Source organism: Tachypleus tridentatus, chromosome 6 (assembly GCF_004210375.1).
Source record: "Tachypleus tridentatus isolate NWPU-2018 chromosome 6, ASM421037v1, whole genome shotgun sequence".
Taxonomy (NCBI): domain Eukaryota; kingdom Metazoa; phylum Arthropoda; class Merostomata; order Xiphosura; family Limulidae; genus Tachypleus; species Tachypleus tridentatus.
This window is the reverse complement of record NC_134830.1, coordinates 84,262,777-84,288,141: the sequence shown is the minus strand read 5'-3', so window position 1 is coordinate 84,288,141 and position 25,365 is coordinate 84,262,777. Positions and strand designations below refer to the sequence as shown.

Here is a 25,365-nt window from a genome sequence, read left to right as displayed (position 1 = left end):
ACTTTTTAGGACACTTTTTTATTTTGTTTATAATTATTTTATATTTTTACATCTATTTACTTTAAATCCAAATAGATCAACTGTATATTTTGCCTAGTATGTTTCTGTTTCGTTCATTTCCAACTATATAATGCCACGTAAGTATTATGTAAAGGATTTATGTGTTTGAAACACATACCCTTCTCATGTATATAAATTAATAATGATACATATGTGAATTTTTGAGCATTGGTTAATATGGCGCAGCACACTTTTTGTTTTTAAAAGACCAAGAGCTTAATCTTTTTATATTCTTTTTTTTTTCTAAACAGTGCCTTGGTAGTTAAATAATTTTAGTACGTATATAATCCCTTATTTTGTTTAACAATGTAACGTATTGTTTTCATTATTAAATATTTAATAGTAATACGACAACGTACCAGAACCAGACCGCTGATCACCATTGGCGATAATCTAACAGGAATATCGTTTTCAAAGTCCTCTTATTTGAACCAATTGTTCAAAGACATTTGTCATCAAAGTCTATCAAAGTGAACAATCAGTATAAATATGTTTGTTAATAGTAAAACTATGGCCGCCGACCGCAGTTAAAACACTGGGAAAATAGACGGTTAGAATGTTTTTAAACGCAAAATTCATCAGTTTTTGTCCAATTCAAATGATTTCTCCAACACTAGTCACAATCTATATCCATATCATTTGAAGAACGTAACAAAAATAATCTTACAGCTGCTCTAAAATCACCATATATGCAAACAATAAAATCGATTTTCAATGCTGCTTGGAACGTGAAGTATGAATAATGATTTGGTATTCTTAACATGAAATGTACCTTACATGGAACGTGAAGTGTGAATAATGATTTGGTATTCTTAACATGAATCGTACCTTACATGGAACGTGAAGTATGAATAATGATTTGGTATTCTTAACATGAAACGTACCTTACATGGAACGTGAAGTGTGAATAATGATTTGGTATTCTTAACATGAATCGTACCTTACATGGAACATGAAGTGTGAATAATGATTTGGTATTCTTAACATGAATCGTACCTTATATGACACAAGGTTCATGCATAGCCATTGTTAATTTAAGGAAAGCAACCGGTTAGCAGCAGTTGCCACCTAAGTAGCTTCTTTTTTCTACACTGTGGTATTGAGTATCACATTTGAAATGTATACAGCTGAAAGTGCGATATATCACAGCTCGAACCTTTAGCACTACACTCTGCTCCTCTACAGCCTAATCATTAGACCGCTTTCGGTCCTGTGGTTGATCAAACGTACATATAATGAATATTTGAACATATCGTATTATTATATATTTAATATTAATGTAATTCACTTCTTCTTTTATAGCAAACGTTTCTTAGTGGCGCGAAATTTGTTTGGCGACTAATAAATAGTATTCTTTAATAACCAAGTTAAATTTATTTAATCAAGACGCCTTGTGAATTGCAAGTAACAAACATTTTTTGATGTCAAAGGAAAAAATCTTCTAAATATTCCGTATTTGTAGGAGGATAATAGTGTTTGCCCTTGTCCAGAGTTAATAATGACTACAGAAATTACTCAAAGCTAGTAAAACTCAGTAGCAGAGGGCATTATTGTTGTATGCTTCTTTTTATAGAAACAACGGCATTCTTAACAACTAGAACAGTGAAATAATTTCGGTGTTCGAATCTCTGGAGCTTGTACCAGAAATGATACCAGGATCGTTTGCAATATACCAGAATGATCCAGGCAATTAAGAAAGTAATGGTTCTAAAAAACCTTGTGGAGCTAAGTTCTCTTTTTAAACCATTTTCTTTTGTACTTGGGAAAGATATATTTACTACAATGCTAATAAACGTTTGCCTAGTCTAATATAAGTTAGTTATATTTGATATTAGAGCTAGTTCCTGCAGAAGCATCTGCTGCATTGCTTAAATATCGTCTACACTTAATTGTTTTTACTTAATCGTGCAATCACATTAGGAGGATTTAATTTGTATTGCAGTATGTGACACCTTGTTATGCTAATAGCTCCTGAAAAACTTGTATGTAAGATAAGGATATATTTCATTCAATGTTCAATTTGGAAATGTCCTGTGGTTTTTTTTATTATTATTATAAAACCGCTTTCTTAACTATTACAAGATATTAGTTGGTTAATTCATAACGTAAAATTACAATTAAATTTTTGTACTACGTTTTTGTTCAATTAATAAGATGTATTGTGCTACACAGAGTTAAACTTCATTTTGCATGAGTTCCATTAACAATTTGATTTTCCTGTATATTAAAAGTTGTTCTATTGTTATTAAAATAATAAAAAATAATTAATACTCTATTTTTTGACTAACTAACGTTGTTAATATAATCACGTGTGATCTGCAATACGAGAAAAATGTTCCTGTCCACGTTAAGTGCAAACAAGCTGCCCTGCACACTCCTTAAAAGACTTGGGAACTAGGCTTCTGGTGATGACAGCTGTGGAAGAGGACCTTCATTTAAACAAACATCGAAACTATTTCAAGCGAAAGAGGGATCTATTTTACATGGTTGCTCGTTTGTTCTTGACAAACAGCATGGATAACCCCAAGATGATTTTTCGTTGACACATCTGAAGGCTGTTCAAATAGCTAAGTACGAAAGCTGACTTTTTGAAGGGATAAGCAAATATTGAGCACAACATATTTTCATTTGTGTAAGATTGTTTCAGTTTTATCTAAATAGGAATAATAAATGTTTAATAATGATAAAACTATTTCATTAACTTTCGAATGCCATGCTAAGCAAATTGCTATTTTCGTAAGTGATAAATATGGCAATTTTTTAAAAACTAAGGAATTATAGAAGATGACTCAGGGAGAGTTAATCGATTGCCCGTGAGTACCCTTACACACACACTATACTTCGCGCTTGTGTCCATTAATAGTATTTCGCTATTGTATATCATAGTTTAGCTCTACAGTTTAAGTCTCATGGCAAAGCGTGGCCTACTAACCGTAAAGTAATTTTTGATATCCCATTTTTATACCGAAAGTAAGCCCGTTATTAACAAATCTAGAACAAAAAGAAGAATTCCTGTTACTTTGTTTTTAATGAGACAAAGTAGGAATTTTGAACATACGTAATATAATGATTTCATAATTTCTGGGTGAGCTAAACTAATATATAGTTTCAAAAATTGATATAGATATCGCACACTTTCTAAGAAAATCTAGAAACTTCCAGACACATATTAAGTTTCAACAATAGATTTGTCTACATACGTACTACACACAACAAAATTATTTTTATCATTTCGACTTTAATTCGATCCTGGTCTTCATTCTCCATAAATTGCAGTCCTGTGCATCTTTTCTAGTTCCCTAATGTTCCTCGTATCCCATTCCACCGTATATCATAATCTTTCTTCTTATACCTCTTTGTCCCTACACTAGCATTACCAATGTTCTTCTCAAGTACAAATCCTTCTTCACTTCTTACTACATTTCCTAACTATCTGATTGTTACTACTAGATACCTAAATTTATTTGATTGTATATATCAAAGTTGCAACTGTATTTCATATGCAACTCTTTCTCCTCTGCTACTTAGTATGAGTTCTGCTTTTCAGGTGTTAATTCTAACCACCCATCTCTCTCTAGATTTTTCTGCGACATCCTGCGCCTTATCTGCAATTCTTCTTCTGTCTCAGCTGTTATAACCAAATTATCCAAAATCAAAATCAATTTCAGAACATCTATCACTATCACATAAACAGGAATGGAATTAAAGCAGATGATCCTTGATGTAAAGCTGCTTTTACTTCGCACTAATCGGTCGTTACTTGTCCTGTTCTTACTGTTTGTTATTTTTATGCCATCATACATTGCTTTCACTATCCTTAGTAAACTTCTTGAGACTTCCTTCTTTCTAAGACACCAACAAAAATATTTCATGACGACCTTTCGTTTGTTTTTTGTTTTCTTTTTTTCCAAATCTACAAAGCACCAATACAGCTTCCTGTTATCTTCTACAAAATTTTACTGTAGCTGCCTGGCTATACTTACAGCATCTACTGTTACCTTCTCAAGCATAAAAACACATTACATTTCATTAATCCGCAAAACTTTGCTTAAACAATAGTATAGTACCTTTTCAACCACTTTAAAAATAAGTTTAATTATTGTGGTGCCTCTGTAATTTTCACAGTTTAGTATTTCGCATTTTTATTTGCATATATGGATTCGTATGCTTTTCTTCCATTCTGAAGGTATTTCTTCTTTTTTCCATACTTTCTGCAGAAGTTGTCATACCCATTCAGTGCCTTTCCCTTCCAAAGCTTTTATCATTTTCACTACCACTCCTGAAGGACCACTCATTTTCCCAGAATTTCATTTCGCCAATGGTTCTTTTAACCTCCAACCTTCTGATTTTTTCCACAAGATCTTCCACAATTGCCAGTCATTAAAAAAAATTATTTTCTACATTTATCAGGTTTTTCATAATATTTTTTTCCATTTCCTTTATGTCCTTTTCATCAACTTGAATACAACCATGCTTGTTATTTACGATATTTTTTTCTTCAACGTCTATTTTATCTTGTTCTCTTGATTTGCTATCCTGTATATTGTATGTTCTTCCTAGAGTGTTCCAAGATATTTATACCACTATTTCCAGGCTTCACTTTAATAGATGAGAAAGCGTAGCCTTCTGATGAACTATCACTCTCCTCCCCTGGGCTGGATTTAAATTAAATTTGGAAAATATATCAGTTTGCCCTTGTCCAGAGTTACTAATGAGGCCAGAAATTACCAAAGCTAGTAAAACGCAGTTGCAGAAGGCATTATTAATGTGTGCTTCTTTTTATAAACACAACGGCATTCTTAACAATTAGAACTGTGAAATCATTTTGATGTTCAAACCTCTGGAGCTAATATCTCTTATTAATACTTATCTCTTACCTGTCTACAACATTTACAGTTTTACTTTCTTTATTATCCCCTTTCAAATTCTCTTATCTGCTCATGAATTTAATAATGGTTAATGGGGCAAACAGCTTGAAGCGAACAGACAGAAAAGATCTTTGTATATTGATTTTAATGGTAGGAATAAAACTTCTAAAGAGATGTGAGCAATTATGTATTTTAAATAAGAGACTAAAGTAGCATGAAGAAATAGTCTTATTTACAAACAGCAAAGATGTAATAATATGAATAAATTTAGGGTTGAGAGAGAAATTTATAAAGTGTGTGTGTGTTTTTCTTTATAACAAAGCCACATCGGGCTATCTACTGTGTTAATCGAGAGAATCTAACCCCTGATTTTAGCGTTGTAAATCTGAAGATTCACCGCTATTCTAGCGAGGGATAAATCTGTAAAGATGTTGCTACTTTTGAAGGAAGAACAAGATACATAACGAAGCTATACTGGAGGGGAGTATCATCATTCCGACTGTTTTTAATTTTTCACTGAAAATAGCGAATTCTGATAGTTTCGTAGACTTTTATCATACCTTTTAAGAATGTCTCATATAAATAAGGGTGAAAATTAGGTATGTGATTGCACCTGCTGCACTCCTTGAGTGTACACACATGATACTGAATCATTAAAAAGTGTAGTCAAAAATAAGACTAGCTTACGCCATATTTAATAAAGTGACCTACAATATATACGATGCGCTTAATGGTCTGAACGATGTTCTGTAAATAGATATAGCCTGAAATTCTTTTGTTGATCAGTTCTGGTATGACGAGAAAAAACATTTGGGGTATTGCATGTACAAGTGAAATATTTATTTGTACTTTTTTTTGTGTTTGGAGATTAGATACATGGCAAGCGTATTACGTGTTTAAAGACAACTTCAGGCAACTCGCTTTCATTATGTTTTGGTTGGTTTGTGTGTATTGTAAGAATTTCTCACCAAAACTTATATGCCTAAACTGAACATAGTAGTAAATTCAACTTCTAGAGGATTTAAAAAAAACAACAACTCTAATTTTAAAATTACTATATCATTCTTAACCTTGTTTCAGAAAAGTATTTTTCAAAGTATATACTATTAGTGAAACTTCCATGGTGAATTACAGTTTTCTTAATTTTTCTGGTAGAAATTGAAAAATAGTATACTCTATCAAAAATTTCTACTGCAGGAATTGAAATAAAAAATATAGTATTTATGACATGAAACGCAAAAAATGAATATATCAGTATGGCTATCTACCTTCTCGTATTGTACACTTCATAAATTAAAAATCGTAATTACGTAAACAACAAAATGAGAAATCTAAAACAATCACTCTTAAATTACTGTACAAGTTACTTTTTGTAATTTAATAACTGAACTAAATTCAAGCATAACAAACAAATAAAAAGTATTTCATGTCGATGAGTTGTTACTAAGAAGAATGTGTTAGAGGTCAAAGAAAGTGATACGTGCCCAACTTCTGTTACAACGAGTACAAATATATAAGGTCGTTTCGTATGTTTTGCGCCATATCATAAGCTGTAGTATAAGCATGTGCGTGATACTCATTGAGTAAAAAAAGTAAAACGCTTATTTAATACTGCAAGATTTCACAAAATTATCTGTAACTCTTCGCAGTAACATCATGGACGAACAAACACGAGCTTCAAAAAATGGCAGTTCGTTCTTTCAAATCCAGAAGGACACAATGCGTGAAAATTACATAAGCGTAGTCGTGCTTATAAAAATAAAAAGCTTTACTAAAAATTGTTTAAAAGTCTTCTTTTTGCAGGACCTCACAAATGTAAAAGTAGAATGACACATGAACATTTTACTAATGTATTTTTAAAATTAAATAAAAAACTTTTTTTTTGTAGCGGTCCAACATGAAAGAGCCCCTCGGTCTCAACCACGGAAACATCATGCACTCTCTAACTCAGGGGACTCCGTTTCATACTTTTCACCCACTGCTAACACAGTCACTTATCACAGAACACAAATGGCAGCCAACTTAACAACATTGGGATCATATTATGCACTTCCTGAAGAAATTAAGGTTGGTGAAGTTCACGATTTTCCGTCGACGTCATTTTTATCCTTTCAAAATAGCGATATTAACTCGCACCCAAATCGAGAAGAAATAGCAAGTTCTTTTATGTACACTCAAACTGAAAAGACACCTTCTTCAGGATCAGTAACAGGTAAGATATTGCTTAAAAAATCTTCGTGTTATAAAAAACGGGTCAGCCAGGGAACATTTATTTGGGAATTTTTTTGAAGATCAAACATAATTAAATGGCAGTTAAAAAAAATGAAACATGTTTGAAAACTAGATATATATGTGTGTGTGTGTGTATGTGTGTATTCTGTGAGCTAAGTTCTATGTACATGATACTACCATTCCAAAACAGTTAATACGGTATACGTTGTGGTTACAAACAATTGTTAAACTAAAGTTTGATCATTTAAGATAAATTGATACTATTATCCTTCAACCAAACTTAGTCGTCATAAACACAGTATCTGCAGTAGATGTCCAAATAAGTATTTACAGTGCTCTCATCTATTTCTATCAATCAGTCATGGCTTCACCCTCAATCTGAAGAATGGTTACTATAATTCTTCATTGTTCTCTGTTCTTCGTTGCCTGCATTATCTTTCTTCATTCAGGTTTTTCACTTCTAAACTATTTTCTCATATCCTCGGACCATACGCTTGCTTGCTTGCTTGTGTCCTTCTCTCATCCTCCAATTTTAACTTTCAGAACTTCTGCTAATATTTCCACATACATATGTCTCCAAATTACAGCATCTTTCGTTTCCTACATATTTTCAGCAGATTTTTTTTTTTTTGGTCTTAGCTCATTTTAGTATTTTCTCATCAGTTTTGCTTTCTGTGTATCTTATCTTCACAGCCCGTTTTAACTTTTTCCAAGCGTACATTTGTTTCATCACATATAGTCCACGTTTGCACTGATAGGACTGATCATACATAGCATTTTAGTAATTTTTTTTAAATTTTAGTTTGTACTTTCTACGGAAGTATTCCTTGAGATGAAATAATACTGCTTTTTCCATTCCCATGTTTCACTTTTCTTTTAACACTTGTCAGTGCTACTGATATTCGTCCCTGAGTAAATAAACTCATCTATTTGTTCCAGCTATTTACCTTTTACTTTGATATATATATTCTTGGATCTTTTATCAGATTGTAAAATTACCGTTGACCTTGTTTTATTGACATTTTTGGTTTCTCCCACTTATCAACAATATTGTCAAGTAACTTTGTATCTCTAGCTCTAATTCGCTCATACGTTATGCACCATAGTACACTATTACTGCAGGTTGTTTCCGTTAATCTTGATACTTTCAATATCAGAAACTATCTTTCTTGTCAACTACTGTGTATACAGATTATACAATGGGACAGCACAAATCCTTGTCGTCCGCCTTTCTTAACTGTAAACTGCTTATTTCTACGAAAATTCAAATTTATGCTTCTTAATTCCAGTATAAATTCTTCAGGATTCTTGACCTATCACAGTCTACTACAGCATAACATTTTTCACCGGCTGACTTTGCCAAAGTCCATGAAGCATACGTAAACATATCTTTACATTTCTACAGCTCTTTTACTGAACATCATAAAACCGAAGATGCTTTCTCTCTTTCAGACCCAACTCCTTTTAAAAATTAATTTGGTCTACTGTCAGTTCATTCCAGCCTCGTGTTTATCACTTATCACTTTTGAAGAGTGATTTATCAAGTTGGTTTTCCTGTAGTTAGCACACAAACAATAGCTCTGACTTTAAGAGATTGGCACAAAAACAAATTTGCAGGTACTGTTCCCCCTCTACAACACGAGTAACAATTTTAGTTTTTAAAATATTAAATTCCATTAAAACCTACTGGAATCTCTTCAATGCTGCATGATTTTCCTTTTTTATATTTCTAATTGTTTTGAGAATCGCTTGATTATACCACTTCTAGGACTAATTCGTTTCGTTTGTATCGTTATACATTCTCTTACATACTCCGTTCACCTCTCCTAATGTCCTAAAACAGGATCTATTTTGCTTTATTTCAACCTTAGGTCCGGCATGGCCTAGCGCGTTAAGGCGTGCGCTTCGTAATTTGAGGGTCGCGGGTTCGCGCCCGAGTCGCGCCAAACATGCTCGCCCTCCCAGCCGTGGGGGCGTTATAATATGACGGTCAATCCCACTATTCGTTGGTAAAAGAGTAGCCCAAGAGTTGGCGGTGGGTGGTGATGACTAGCTGCCTTCCCTCTAGTCTTACACTGCTAAATTAGGGACGGCTAGCACAGATAGCCCTCTAGTAGCTTTGTGCAAAAAACAAACATTTCAACCTTAAACTTAATTATGCTACACAAATGCAGAGATAAAATTTTATGTCCTGTAGGTATTTTATGTATGGCAAAAACTATTTTTAGGAGAATTCTGTTTCGTTGAAGTAAAATTGTATCAACTTATGCTCATTAATAGCATAAATTTCTATATATTTGCTGTATAAAATTAAAATTAAAAGCTTCTTCAGAATGCGTATTTAAGATCTCGGTTAATTTGCAACACCTGGTGGCTTATTTCAAATAACATTAAGGAACATTTGGTACAAAGAAACATAAAGTGTGAAGCCAAAACTAAACTATGGTAATTAAAAAAAATATTGCATAGGCTAATATTCCTTCTCGTCTATCATAAAAATAAGGGACGTTAGCTTTGCGCAAAGTCAAACAATCAATGCTGATGTACATGAAGTAAATTAATGTGAGATGTGTCTTAAAGTAACTAACTGTAGAGCCCTTTATTTCAAAAATCTGCGGTAATGCAATTGGTGTTACATTTTTATTGGTTTTCTAAAAAAAATTCAATATTCATAAAAATAATGAAGTGGTTTGTTTTTGGAAAATCATACATGTTTCAATAAAAATATGTTGTCTTCTTGAAGTATGATCTACAGTTAGGTGTATGGGCTTTATAAGGAAGTATAAAGACCAAAGACACAAGAGTTTAATGTAAAGTAATTATGTCACGTAGTGACAGGATTACAGATAAGAACAAGATAAAGGCTGAGTTTAAGAGAAAAAACACTAGAGGCAGTAGTAATCAAATCTAGGAGGACTTTAATTTGACACAAAGTTTTGGGCCTAAACCCGCTTTCTTATCCATTGAAAGGGTTTAGGCTCGAAACAATGCGTTAGATCAAAGTTTTCCTTTATTTTATTATCATTGTATTTAATTTTTTCTTTATTCGACTTTGTTTTCCACCTTTTGTGCGAAATTTTTAATATATTTTTTGTGTCCGTCAAGTGTGTGAGCGATAAATAAACTCAGTCAAATACGACTGATATTGTTAGGGTCTTTATTACGGTTTAGCTAAAGTAGACAGTCTTTAAAGTTAAACTTCTAAGTTAAAATTTTCAGCTATTTGAGATCGTAATACGTAACGTTATTAACATAATAAATTGGGGATTCGTTCATAAAATTTTACGATTAACACCACAGTTCGTTGTGACGACTGAGTTAAAATATCTAGTTTTGGTTTAAACATTTTTAACTAAGCCTAACTGAATGTTGATATGTATCAAATTTATGATATTTGCCAACAAGATTGATACACACAATTTTCGTTTTTAACATAAATATATTCTGATATACAAACAGCAATACAATGTATAATAACGGTTATTACAAATAACAGTTTATATACAAAGTTTTACAAATATACAAACAATACAATGGTCTTTATCTGTTCTGGAACTGAATACTTTTTCGACAATTCATGAGGTGCAAATTACTTTTATGTTGATACACAGATTCACGTCACTTCACGGGAATGTTAGCTAGTCTATTCTTCACGCATGAGTATTTTTTCCCGAATGAAAATATATAATGTTCTCGTAGAAATACTAACGTCCGAAATTAATTCACCGAAGTTTATAATGTTCGAAATCTATAAACGATCCTGGTCAGATATCTGTAGTTTTCCGATTAACAAGCTCTTGTCACAGGTATAGTTTCCGAGACTTGTTGTATACTGACTTTCGCAAACAAAAAATATTATACTGTCTCTCTGCGTGTTGATTCACAAATTTTAAGGCGACGTTCTCAAAAGTTCACTTAGCAACAATACTAGCATTCACTAGTGTTACATACATATCTAATACACTATTGATTCTAACGCTCGAGATTCTTCTATAAATTGAGAGAACAGGCGGGACTTTCGCAATACTTATATGAATTTCCAAATATATTTAAACTGAAACAAACATAGATAGTAAAATAAATACATAGTAGAAAATCCGTTACAACAAGTAGTCAAGTTTAAGATCTGTCAAAGTATAGCTCTTAATTACAATGAGTTTGTAATGGACCTCTTAAGAACAAAGTGTTAAAACGTTTAATGTTTCTCCACTTGTAAAGTTGAAACTTTCAAGCAGAATGAGATTTTATATGCACAAGAGCTAAATAATGAGGTCATAATCTTGAATTACTGACCATAAGGAATACACCTATTCAGCTTCATCTGACACCACAAGGTCTCTTTATGTAACTCCTTGAACCGAATAAAAGGATTGACTGTCGCTTTTACAACGTAACAACACAGAAGGAGCGGACGTATGCATTAGCAAGCATTATTTTTCGAAGCTTGGCCCATTTTATACGGTGCCTGAAATGCTAACAACTTGGCTGGCCTCACCACATTTGATTTACTACTCTAAAAGATATATTATATTTTTAAAGCAGGCTACTAATTTAGTTTGATTTAGGCAAAAATAAAATATAAGTTCTTATTGCCTAAAAGTGTGAATACTACATATCGATCTATGGAAAGCTTCAGGAACATCTTATAGGTAAGGGAAATGGAGTTAGACTGCTACACCAACTATTAATGTGGTTTTCATCAATTAAGATGAATGTCATGAAAAATCAAAATATTTTTTGTTTTTGTTTTTCTAATGAACCTTAGTTAAAACAAAGATTAAACATATACTTTTCATATATATGAAAAGCTTTATACTTTCACTGGTGGGGACTATTTTACCTATTTGGATAAAAACGGTTACTTCTTGATGACAAAAAAGGTTGTTCTCTCCTTATTAGTGAAAGTGTAAATACCCATACCAGCCGTTCTGAGATATAAACGGTCACTTCATTTAGTTCCTGACAGCTGCAATATTACAAAATATCTTATTTTATAACTGTTTACCTTTTATTGAATATAGTAATGATACACGTAACTTTTTAGGTTATAGTACAAGATTAGGTAGTTAAAACTGAACCTAGTTATGTTATTTGAACAGTTTTTAAACTAATATCAGAATAGCAATAATAAAATTAATGTGTCTAATCGCAAAGTTGTGCAGTGCAGTATCTGTACTGTGCTCACTGCAGGGATCGAATCCTGAATGTTAACATTATAAACCATGAAGTTTACTGCTAATCCACTAAGGAAAAAACATACCTATTTGCAGGAAATCTTCAGTAAGTGATGACTTCTTATAGTGGCACAACTAATTTGAAGGCCTAGTTTTGTTCACAACAAATTGATGTATTCAAACATATAGTAATTCGCAGGGCGCTAGACTTTCAGCCGTGGAGGAGTCATAATGTGACGGTGAATCTTACTATTCGTTGGCCGTGGGTGGTGATGACTAGTTACCTTTTCTCTAGTTTTACACTGCTGAATTAGAGATGGTTAGCGCAAATAGCTCTCGTGTAGTGTTGCACGAAATAAAAAAAAAAACAACTAATAAATAATTCATATTAACGTATTAATAATACATTTAGATAGTTTACGATATCAAAAAACTCTGAAGGGACGCTTTTTAACGTATTTTTAGAAATTAAAAAATACTAATTATAATGAAAGTATATTCGCTACTCATTTGGAGACTTTTTACACCCTTAATGTGTCGTTCATCACCTATCAGGAATTCTTACATAGGGGTTCTTTCTCGTCAACTTTAAGAACCATAATTGAAAGTAAAGAACCATGGGTAACAATATATATTCTGATATAAATCACTCTATATCTGCAAAATCCGTTACCAACGGGTCCTTTTGCACAATATCACGACTAATAGACACAGTAGGTACTGATCTATTAGAGCAACTGGATTACGTGCAAATAACCTATACGTTGTTCTGCTGATGCAAGTCAAAATTAAGAGCTATGTCTTCTTTATTACTGGATATTCCAGATACCATGAAAGCCTAGTATCTCTGAGTTATAGACTCTCGGCTATATGACAGCCAGAAAGCTAAATTTTAGCATCCATATCTTCCACCACAACCAAGTTGGAGAAACATAAAGGAGATTATTTAGTTATTCTGGTTAGTAAATTATACAGTCATCTAAGTCTAGTTACTAATTTACCCATTACTAACTACTAATTACCAACTAGTTTATATCTTTCGTTTTGCTTACTTACGTGCTTCCTCCTTCAAGCATCTTTGAAAAGTCCTGTATATGATTACAGGAGCCAAGATTTGATCCCGAGTCTTCGTGTTAGAAAGGCAAGCCTACTGACCGCTCATCTTGGCTCTCATCCTATTGCAACTTGAATCGACCAGCTATTTGGATAACGTCAGGAGGAATATCCAGACTTTGCTGACTTCTATGCTGAGTTGACTGACTAACTGACAAGTTAGTTGGATCAAAAAAATTTCTTTTCTTTCTTTGTCTCGTGGTGGCTCATACCCTATTATTTTAGTACTATTCCATTTTATTTGATGAGTTTCGTCTGTGGCATGATAGGATACTGCAGATAGGTTAATAGTACAGTTTATTGTGCTCCTAAATGCTATATTTTTTGATATTTTTATTTCGCCGATATATAGAAGAAACATTTATAAGGGTTGTTTTAATTGGGGTGTGTGTCCTCCATCAGGTCTTTAAATACTTTGGTGTGCGATATTTTTACTGTGTTGCAGTTTTGTTTACTTTTCTGGCTTTACGTTATTTGCACATCCTTTATATGCTGAAATAGAGAAATATGATTATGTGCCTGTGATTTTCATCTTGCTAGGAACCATACATGGCCTTGCAGTTAGGGTGTTCAACTATGGAACACGGGTTCAAATCTTCGCCTCATTGAATATGCTCTCCCTTTCAACAGTGGTGACGTTATAATATACGGTCAATTCCACTATTCGTTGGTAAAAGAGTCTCCCAAGAGTTGGGGTGGGTGGTGTTGAGTAATTGTCTTCCCTCTAGTTCACCTCTGTTAAATTAGGAATGGCTAGTGCCTTTGTTTCTTTTTTACCTTGCTTGTACTTAAGAACAAAGATACACAACAGTTTCTAGCGTTGTGAGTCTGCAGACACACCACTGTTTCATCGGGGAGGGGGGGGGGCGTGAAGATACCCTTGTGTAGTTTTGTGCGAAATTCAAATCAAACTAAACATTTCTGTTATTTATTGATCTAACAGCGCATACACTAGTTTTCAGGACATTTCTTGAAATTGGCAGCAGGTTAACAGCTAACGCATAAAATATAAAATAACTGTTAATTAAATATGCATTTAATTTTTTTTGTAAAGAACGACAAATAGACATTATACATGCTAACATACCAACTCTGAAATATTGTTTAATAAAAACTTTGAAATAGAATTAGAATTATACACTTTTACTTGCATTTTGAAATTTGGTATGCAAGTGTGCATTCTACATGTGAAGTACACCCTCCAGTCATGATAAGATTAAATCAGATTGTTCAAAGGTAGTCCCAATACAAAAACTTAATTATTACCTAAAACTTTTTGGGCAAGTAATACCCTGGTCTTAGAATAGGTGGTGCATTGTATGTTTCTGAGTTTGGAAATTCTATTTTTCAATACTAGAAATTGAAATAGAGTGAAGTTTAGAGCTCAATAGCATAGACACTATGAGAACATGGTTGTATATGTGGATGGTCGGCAATGCCTTCATGGAAAAGCATATTATATCATAATAAAATGTGAGCATATCGTAAAGAAACCTAAAAATGTTTTGAAGGACTTCCAAACAGACTCATGTAGAACAATTCGTCCTTGATAAAATTGTTTCTATAGCAAGAGGGACTGATGTGGTCAAGTAAGTTACTTTCTACCTACAGTGGTGGGTGTAGCGGCTTAAACACGTATGCATTATGTTAATTAAATGCATTAATTAATGTACTATATCACTCCCGCATTTTTAGCAACCTCCTCAGTTAATCAAATTATTGCTATAATAGAAAATGGTAAAAATAATTTAGTTCTTGGATTATCATATCCAACACTAAATTGATGTTTCTTGTGCTTTGTTCTGAGGATATTATATTATAATTTTTTATAAATTAAGATGGACAGTTTTCGCGTACTTAATGATATCATTTTAAAGTTCTGTATCTATTTCTGTGGTGATATATCCAAATGTACTCCAAAAGCTATCTCCCAGTTAAGGTACATTTTATATTTACTGGGTTTAGCAAACCATCTTAAGTTTATTTGATATTTTATAAACCTACGCTGAAGTTCTGCAGAAGTCTTCTCAGTGGTAATTTGAATGGTAGGAATTGCACTCTTATAAAGGATAAAAATATTAGTGTTAACTTTTTCTGTGTGAAAACATATATAGCACAATTTTTAATCCATCGAATACTGACCCTACAAGTATAACCATTGCAAGTCCGAGGAACAAATATCTATGTTTATCCTCATCTTGTGTTAGTGATGGACAGTTTCTGGAGAAAAATAGTATTGGTAACAATGCACTAGCAGGGCTTTAGCATTATTGCAAATGGGAAAAGTGGTATTTTGTTTGTCCGAAAAAACAAACAAAAACAATACAGCATGTTTGCATTATTACCAGTGTGACAATAATCAGATGCAAAAAGTAGAATGACTGGACTAGAACAAATGGGAAAGATTCAGACCTCAAATAAATTGACGACTTTACTTTGTCATACATCCTATATTGGAAATAAATTTAGCATTGAGTTAGATTTCGGATCTTGTTATTACAATAATCACAAAGATACATATTATTTGATATGCTCGAACTGGCAAGTATTCGTAAAGTTGTGTAAATGCACTTAAGAATCATTATTCTTATTGTACCAAAAGGTAATTAGTTTTACTGTGTACTTTCAATAAAATCAATATTATAGTTGAAACTAAGCTTTGTGCAGTAACGTTGAAATTGACGAATTTTGACTGCCATAATTTTCTATATAGAAATAAATTTTTAGCTTCCTCGGCATCTGCTATACGCATTTAGAATTCGTGGTAAACTTATAATTAATTTAATATTCACGCCACAAGCTCAGAACAGAGAAACTCAGGTGGTAAGGTTAATAATACCTGTCATTTTAATAAAATAAGTTTACAAGTACTTGGTGAAAGGCTTATTAAAATTGCGCTTGTTCATAATGCAGGGAAAAGCCACAACGAAGTCTAGCACCATACTACGACAACCAGCTTTTTTTTTACGATCAACGACAAATTCAAAGAACCTTGGTGACTGAACGTGTAATAGATTTATGACAAGAAACTTTTGTGTTAACGATATGGATTGGACACCAAAGTGAGAACAATGGACATTTGTGTGAACTTAACGCCTTGTCTCGCATCAAAAACAACAATCGATGGCGTTCCATGTGCATTGACAGAAAGGATAATGATAGACCTTTAGTAAACTGCCCTCAATTTTTAACACATTATATTGTGGAAAACAGCTATACTGATGAATACGTACAAGAAATAATAGCAAACTTAACATAACTAAACAAAATATTTCTTCCTTCAGTCGTAGAATAACCGAAAATAGTTTTTCGTTAAGTGGCTTCTAAAGTCACTGGAAAAACTTAACGATCAGTTAAACTGGAATTAACCAATTGAAGCGTAGATGAAGTGTCAAACATACGAAATCCATAAAACAATCTTGCTAGGCCCATCGTGGCCAGGAGGGTTAGAGCGTTCGACTCGTAATATGAGGATCATGGGTTCAAATCCTCGTCGCACCAAACATGCTCGCCCTTTCAGCCGTGGGGGCGTTATAATGTGACGGTCAATCCCACTATTCGTTGGTAAAAGAGTAGCTCAAGAGTTGGCGGTGGGCGGTGATGACTAGCTGCCTTCCCACTAGTCTTACACTGCTAAATTAGGGACGGCTAGCGCAGATAGCCCTCTAGTAGCTTTGCGCGAAATTAAAAACAAACAAACAATCTTGCTAAACAAAATTTATGTAGACATATATTGAAATGCGCCTATTTGTTTAATTTTCATTTCCCATTCTTTGTATTTTAATAATTTCAATATAAGGCTTTTATGGCTTTAAATATTAAAACATAGATTTTTTATTTTGTCTGTGTTTTAGACTATCAAGAAACATTTCAGTAACATTGAAAGCAAAATAGTAATTCATAAATTGCAAGACTTTTAGTTTGATGCTTTTTTTTAATTTAAAAATATTCTAAATTGGTTCGGTATGCCCTCATACAGTTTTCTTTATACTTTTGAAATTTATATGTATTTATCGTATTTTTTCTTTGTGTAAAACAAATTCATCCATAAGTGTAAATAGTGAATGTACTGAAGCAAGAAGTTGTTTCAGAGCTTATCTAATAGATATAGGATATCATACTTAACTGTATGTGTTTTTTATGAATCTATTGTGAATTTTAAACTAGAGCATTCGAATCCTTGTCGGCATAATTAAAAGGAATGTGATGAAGTCATTTCAAAGTAAATATGTTTTACACTAAGTTTATTTCTTTGAAAATTCTTCATTCCCATATAAATTATAATTTAAAATTGTATAACTGACGCACAGTTGTAATAAAAATGATTATATTTTGCAGTTAAATTGCAATAAGGAGGTTTAAGTTGTTGTTTTAAATATAAGTTGCAAGCAAATACTCTTAGCATATTTTCATTGTTAATAATTTACCTTGCATTACTTTGCATTAGCTGTCAAGATGTCTGCTGACTCAGTACGAGGATTAGGTGATTCTTCTAACACTAGTAGTAGAAAGCATAAAACTGTTCCAGAATCTCAACATTCCAGTAATATGGGACTCCATCTTAACTCCCTTAATTCAAAAATGGTTCCTCCACTTAACATTACAAATCCAACGTATATTCCAATTTTTGGTTCGTTTGCCTATTCTCATAGTGGTGTTAGTGGTAACCGGGCCTCATCATCTTTCCAACCCCTTTTCCCAGCACATATCGACAGAGTCTACGAATCAGCTGCAAAACTGCTTTTCTTTTCCGTTAAGTGGATTCGTGGAATTTCGTCTTTCCTACAACTCCATTTTCGAGACCAAGCCATTCTACTGGAAGATTCCTGGAGTGATGTCTTTGTCCTAAGTGCTGCTCAGTGGGGATTTCCTCTGCATGAAGGTGAAATAAAAAAAATGACAATTTTAAAATCGTTGCCTAACTTCTACAAGTTTTAATAAAAGTTAAAAATTAACATATTTTCTATGTGAAGTTGATCTGATATACTCAACTGATTTTCACAACCTAAGCATCGGTCAATCATTTCATTTATTTCGAGTTGTTACAATACAAAATGATCATATAATAAAAGCTAGGAGACAACTTGGATTGGTAATGAAGAAACTTTATTATAAATATACAATATTTAGTCATGATTATGTTATAATCAGACACAAATAGTGTGCAGAGACACTTGATTATCTACACACAGTATGCAACAAAAACTATTACCGAATATTGCTTAGTAAAAGTATCTTGGTATCCCGGGGTGTTAGTTTAAGGTAGGCTGTTTAGTTCAATTAAGATAGCTCCCTTTATTTTTCAGTTTTTGATGATTGGTTCTTTGTTAAAAAATCCAGTACTATGAATAGATATACTATGATTTTTTGAGTTCCAATGATGGTAAACATGGGATATTTTTTATTATGTTCAATGAACCTGGTTTCCAATTTTCTTCTCGTTTCTCCGCTGTAGAATTCTGGACAGTTGTATCACATTATTTTATAAATGACTTTGATATTGTGTGATTCTATGTAATGTTTATTTAATAATTTTAATTTAGAGCTAGATTTTTAAATTAATTTGAAGTCAACAGGAAATTTATATTTAATGGCAAATTTTCTTCATGTGTTGATTATTTTTAACTGATTTCAGGAATGAATGGTAAACTATATTATAATGTTGTTTTTTGTGTTTTTTTAGTTTATTAGTGTCAATATTGTTTGTGTTGAGTTTGATATCCGATGTAGAATTCTCGACAGTTGTTGTATAAACGACACTGGTATTGTGTGATTCTATGTAATTTTTTATTCAATTATGATTTTAATTTAAGACCAGGTTTTTGAGTGAATTTGAAGTCAATTGGAATATGTTTTTTACAAGTTTTCTCTGAAAGAAAATTGAAAACCAGATTTCCCGAACATAATAATAATAAATAAATAAATAAAAACCCCAATGTTTTCCACCACTGCAACTCAAAAAAGATAGTATATATTAGATTTTTATACATCTTGTGCATTGTAATTTTAAACAAAGAACTAAACACAACAAACTCCAAATGAAGGAAGCTATCTTAATTGAAGAAAACAACCTACCTTAAACTGGAATACCAAGATACCTCCGGTCATGTGACTTTTTCGTCCTATAGTGAGTGTGTGTATATTTCTGTATCTATGTAAACTTATTATACCCGATAATGTTGTACAGTTATAACAAAGTTTTCTTCATTATCAATTCAAAACATTTCCAAACTTTTATTTTCTGAAAGGTTGGTTTTACTATTTTAACAAACAAATAGAATCAGGTAGTTTTAAATATTTATTCCACTCATACCAGCATTTATGAGAAAACTAAACACGTCCAGACTTAAAGGGCAACTTTTTCAAGTAAATAAAATAAATAATCTATTTAAAGTACTGTCTCATTATTTTATTACACTCTCATAATTTAGAAAATCGTATTCCATGCTCAGGCTTTAGCCTTCTTATTTTAGCACCACCATCCCTACAGCAATCTTTCTAGTTCCTACCTCTATGCACAACATTTGTTTCTCGTCAAAATAACTTTTCAACTATTTCTTTTTTACTTCAAAAATGGAAGAATTAACCAGGTATTTTACTTTCAAAGCACAAATAAGATAACGTTTGTAATATCACTTGTGTTGGCATTACTATTGCTTCGAATTTTTTTTTATCGAAAAGCATTAAAACACAACATGTATCTAATATGACTGTGTGTGTCTATGTAAAACTAAAAATGTTTAATTTTTTCTAGGAATGTTATCTATGAGTGCTACATTAAGTTCTGAGAAACGTGTCATTGTAGTTAACCAACTTCAGCTCATGAAAGATGTGATGTCACAGCTAACTTCGCTTCAAGTTAATAACACTGAATACGCATACCTAAAAACCATACTATTATTTAAGCCAGGTATTTACTTTTTCTTATATAGTACAATAGTTCTAATGCATCTCAAAAATTTTTACAGTTTAAAAAAATGAAAATAAACATTTGGTTTTAACTTCTGTATGAGTTATCAGAAGTACTGAAATATAGTGTTTGTAATTTGTATATAGACTTTATTTTTACTTTTACTTTCAAATTAATTAATTACACACCCAATGAATAAAAATCTAATTCATACAAAATGTTGACAATGTTAAAAAATCGTTTTAAATGTATTTAGCTTCCTGTTCCGGTTAATTTCTAAAATTCGTACATGTTCTTATTTCTTCTGGCAGAAGTCCATGGCTTGCGTGATCCTCTCCAAGTGGAGTTGCTGCAGGACCAGACTCAGTTGATGCTACATGAATACGTTTTAACGAAACAGCCCCCATCTAAAGTTCGCTTCGGGAAGTTGTTGCTTGTATTATCTGTAGTTAGACGTATCAGTTGCCATGCAATCGAGGAAGCTTTCTTCCGCAAAACCATCGGAAACATTCCAATTGAAAGACTACTTTGTGACATGTTCCATGCGACATAGATACCAGAACATCAAGATTTCGTTTAGAATCACGGAAACTGAAACATGTTTTAAACACATAAATATTGGAAATTTTAGTTGATTACTGACCAATAAAGCCTAAAAACATATTTAATACTTAAATTGTCTTTTCTGTTGTTATTGTACATGTTGGATTGAGATATCACCTTATAAGTTGTGAACACCACAATTCACACCACTAGTGTTTTAATGTGGGAGTCATAAATGTAGTTTTAGAGTTAGATTGAAAAAAAACTAAATTATTCAACAGCTACCTTTATTCCAGAACTACAACGTGACAGTTTTTTTATTAGTTTTGTTTATTTTTTATCAAAAATAAAAACTGAAAACAAATTAATGGGCAACAAAACTCTCAGCCGGAACCTTAGCTTAATAACATAAATAATAATTAGCGTACAATTGTTTAAAGTTAAAGATTGTTGTGTGCGGATTAGCAAATTTCTGGATCTAATATTATGTGACTTTAAAAAAGATACACATCTTTTTTGGTTGGAGTCTCTATTTCATAATTCTATTTCCTTACTTGACAAAATTTAACACAATACAATTCATTTTAGAAAAAAAAAAATTAATTTCCGAAAAACTTATGAAAAATATTTGATGTATCTACAAGGTAACAAGGAGAAATTTAGAGGAATAAGATAGGGAGAAGAAAAATTGATATTCATAACGTAATACAACTTTAAACATTGCACATTAAAATGCTACTTAACACAGGAAGTCCAGCAACAAATCGTCTTTTTCTTACAATATTTTTATGTCCGTATTGTAGAACCGTTTATTTGTAAACACCACTATATATTTTCTTACTAATAATTTTCACGCTCCTAAACTTAAAAAATTCGTTATTGTTTTTACTTAGTGCAAAGCGGTGGGAAGTGAACCCCTGATTACAACATTAATGTTTCTCTTAAACTTGCCACGGACTCACAGAAAGGTAAAAAAACTTCCAAAATATGTTTGTCTGTTGTTAAACACAAAACTACACGTTGGACTGTTCATGATGTGTACACCACGGGTATGAAAACCCGATTTAAAGTGTTACAAGCCTTTAGACATTCCGCTAAAGAGGAGAGTGAGTTAATTAAAAATACGAACTGTATGCACTTTTTACTAATAGTTAAGTACTGATACTCATACAGTGAAATATTTTAGTTGATTTTTATTAATATATTTTCAAGTTATGGAATAACTACGTGTGATACATAATGAAAACAGAAGCCAACCAACACATTTCTTATGATATGTACAAGTTTAAAAAACGAATAAAATAATAATATTGAGTGGAAATTATTTTATGTCATAAAATTAGTAAAATATTCACCGGGGAATTCTAGCATTGGATCGATTTTTCCAACTGGTATTTTCATGTCCATAAAGTAAAATATTTAGCTGCATTAATGTTCTAACTAACAATTTCTCGTTCATAAAGTAAAATACTATCCAGAAAATCCATCAACGCTGTGAATGTTCATAACTAGTGATAATTATGTTTATAAACTAAAATAATTTCGGTATTTTTTTATGAATAAAAGATTATAAAGAAGTGAAGTGATTACTTTTGAAACGTAATGAAAACATACAACATTATGAAATCAAATAAAATTTATTATTTAGAGGAATTTTGAGAGTTTAACGTAAGAACCAGTAGCATGCTACATATTACAACTTAAGGTAAGAATTCTTATATTTATTTTTGTTTCACATGCATCAGATCAAATTATATTCCAGAAAAACAGTCAGTTATGCTTAACCACATAATACTATACTATGGAATACAATATTCTTTCAAACTACGACCAGAATTGGTAAGAAGAAATACTGTATTAGTAGTTTCCAAATGAATAGAATGAATTTTATTCATAAAAACAAACAAATAAAACAGAAGGCAAAGCAAAGGCAAGTGTTTACTAATGTTTATGCGTCGAAATGGTAAGAGTGAAATGATAATTTTATTTAAAAAGCTGTGATCAGTTTGATTTTCTACCTCCCACCTCTCACTGTAAGTTAAACTATTACTTTAAAACCTTAATATGAAAAAGAAACCTCATAAACATCTAACTTGAATTAAAATTACAATTTAACTTCACTTTTCACAAAGATAAATCCAAATGACAACTCTAGTGGTCCCCTGTTGAGACATCAGTATGTCTTCTGATTTACAATGCTAAAATCATGGGTTCGATTCGCCTTTGTAAACACAGCAAATAGTCCCAATTTGCTATAAGAAAACAAACAACTCTAATAGCAATAAAAAATATTACAGTAAAAATAACTGCTAAACGTTATTTTAACCAAGCTGCACATTCTACAGTTAAAGTATTATTTACCATAATAATATGACTCGGCACGGATAGGCTGTTAAGGCACTCAACTTGTAATCCGATGGTTGCGGGTTCGAATCCTCGTCACACCAAACACGCTCGCTCTTTCAGCTGTGGGGGCGCTATAATGTGACGGTCAATCCCCCTATTCGTTGGTGAAAGAGTAGTTGGCGGTGGATGGTGACAACTAATTGAGACGGATAGCGCAGATAACCCTTGTGTAGCTTTGCGTGAAATTCAAAAACAAGCAAACAAAACCATAATAATAAAAGACTAACACTCATTTTAACTATTAATACATAACGAAATCCTCAGTGAACAAATTTCAGTACAAGTTACTTTGAAAGGTGTCAATAGTTCAAATAAAAAATTACATGAAAGTATTCTACAAGCTACGAAGGTTATTAAAGCAATGAATAGGTTTTAACGTTTTTGTGTTGTACTTAAAAGTCATTAGAACCATTGAAAAATTTTCTTATTCTATGTCTTGCAGGGAAAAATTTGTTCTTAAATGAAAAACAAAATATTAGACAAAGGCAAGCTCAAATGTGAGATCTGTGTTCCCACTGAGAGTTAAATTCTATGGCGTGCTTTCCTTTGACCATATCTCATTCGTTGACAGAAAAGACAGTTTTCTATTTCTGGACGTCATGTCCTATCTTTTCTAAGAGAAATTCGGTTAACTGTTAATTAATTATTAACAGTATTCTACAAGCTACGAAGGTTATTAAAGCAATGAATAGGTTTTAACGTTTTTGTGTTGTAGTTAAAAATCATCAGAACCATTAAAAAATTCTCTTATTCTATGTCTTGCAGGGAAAAATTTGCTCTTAAATGAAAAACAAAATATTAGACAAAGGCAAGCTCAAATGTGAGATCTGTGTCTCCACTGAGAGTTAAATTCTATGGCGTGCTTTCCTTTGACCATTATCTCATTCGTTGACAGAAAAGACAGTTTTCTATTTCTGGACGTCATGTCCTATCTTTTCTAAAAGAAATTCGGTTAAGTGTTAATTAATTAATCCATATGGTTATTTTCAATTCAGGAAAAGTTAAAATGTTACATGGGAGGATTTCAAAATTCAAATTGAGCACTCTGGAAAATAACACTAATTTTGAAAAAGAAATGCATCTTAATTTTACATAAGGACGCATACGCAAAATGCACCCCTTTACTGCATTACTTCCTCATGTACCTCCATACTTGCGAACAATAATCAGAATTTAAATGCATATCACTCAATAAATTGTAGAACTCATCGCGTTTAAGTAAAGCCACTTGAACGTAGTACTAACAAACACAAATGTTGTTTACTATTCGCCTATTCCTTTAGGAGGGATATTCTAACAAACTGTACATGATAGTAGTATATATATGTATATATCATGTTTCTGCGCTACCTGGAGAGGAACAAACTATTTTAATCCCAAAATCTTTTCCACAAACGTAGAAAGCATTTTCAATAAAACTTGTTCCTTCCAAATAATGTAAGTGTCATATATACACACTACTATCATACTGCAATGCAAAAATAAAAAATAAAAACACTTTTTAATAAGAAACATCGAATGTATGTTTTAAAGAGCTCTAAATTTATAAAGTATCCTTTAGAGATAGATCTACAACTGTTTTAAAAAATATTCGAAATTAATAATATCGTTTATTTTGACGACCAATGATATTAATTATTTTATTATTTCCATAATATTGCATTCCTTTATAAAAAAAAGAAAATATCTTTTAGCTCATTTATTGTTCTATGATAACTTTAGCTAGCTTTTTTGAAATCGACCAGGTAAAAATAGTTGGAATTCGTGTCAGTTGTCATACATTAGCCAGTTACAATTCTATATCCAAACTGAGTTTTAATTATGTTAAATTCAGAGATATGGTATTTAACAATATCATATAGTTCACTCAGCCTACAAGTTTCAATATTTGTATTGAATTGTACCAATATGGTTAAATTTATTTACTGCTTCCATTTATTGGAATTAAAAATATAAGGCAATAGAATTGATCCACGCTAAACTATAAATACCATCTGGTAATATATACTCTTCAAAACAAGAAACGCAAAAGGGATATTTTTGTTATTTTAAAGAGAAA

At 32.0% G+C, this 25,365-nt stretch overlaps 1 protein-coding gene across 1 annotated transcript in view; it reads left to right on the top strand.

Moving 5' to 3' along the window:
* Positions 1-20,960, top strand: part of LOC143254603 (photoreceptor-specific nuclear receptor-like) — a 78,193-nt gene extending 57,233 nt beyond the window's left edge. Inside the window, exons 3-6 of the mRNA XM_076509752.1 lie at positions 6,817-7,140; positions 17,895-18,329; positions 20,202-20,357; positions 20,669-20,960. Of these exons, the coding sequence (XP_076365867.1) occupies positions 6,817-7,140; positions 17,895-18,329; positions 20,202-20,357; positions 20,669-20,910 (1,157 nt within the window). The 3' untranslated portion in view covers positions 20,911-20,960. The remainder of the gene's footprint in view (positions 1-6,816; positions 7,141-17,894; positions 18,330-20,201; positions 20,358-20,668) is intronic.
* Positions 20,961-25,365: the final 4,405 nt, after the last annotated feature.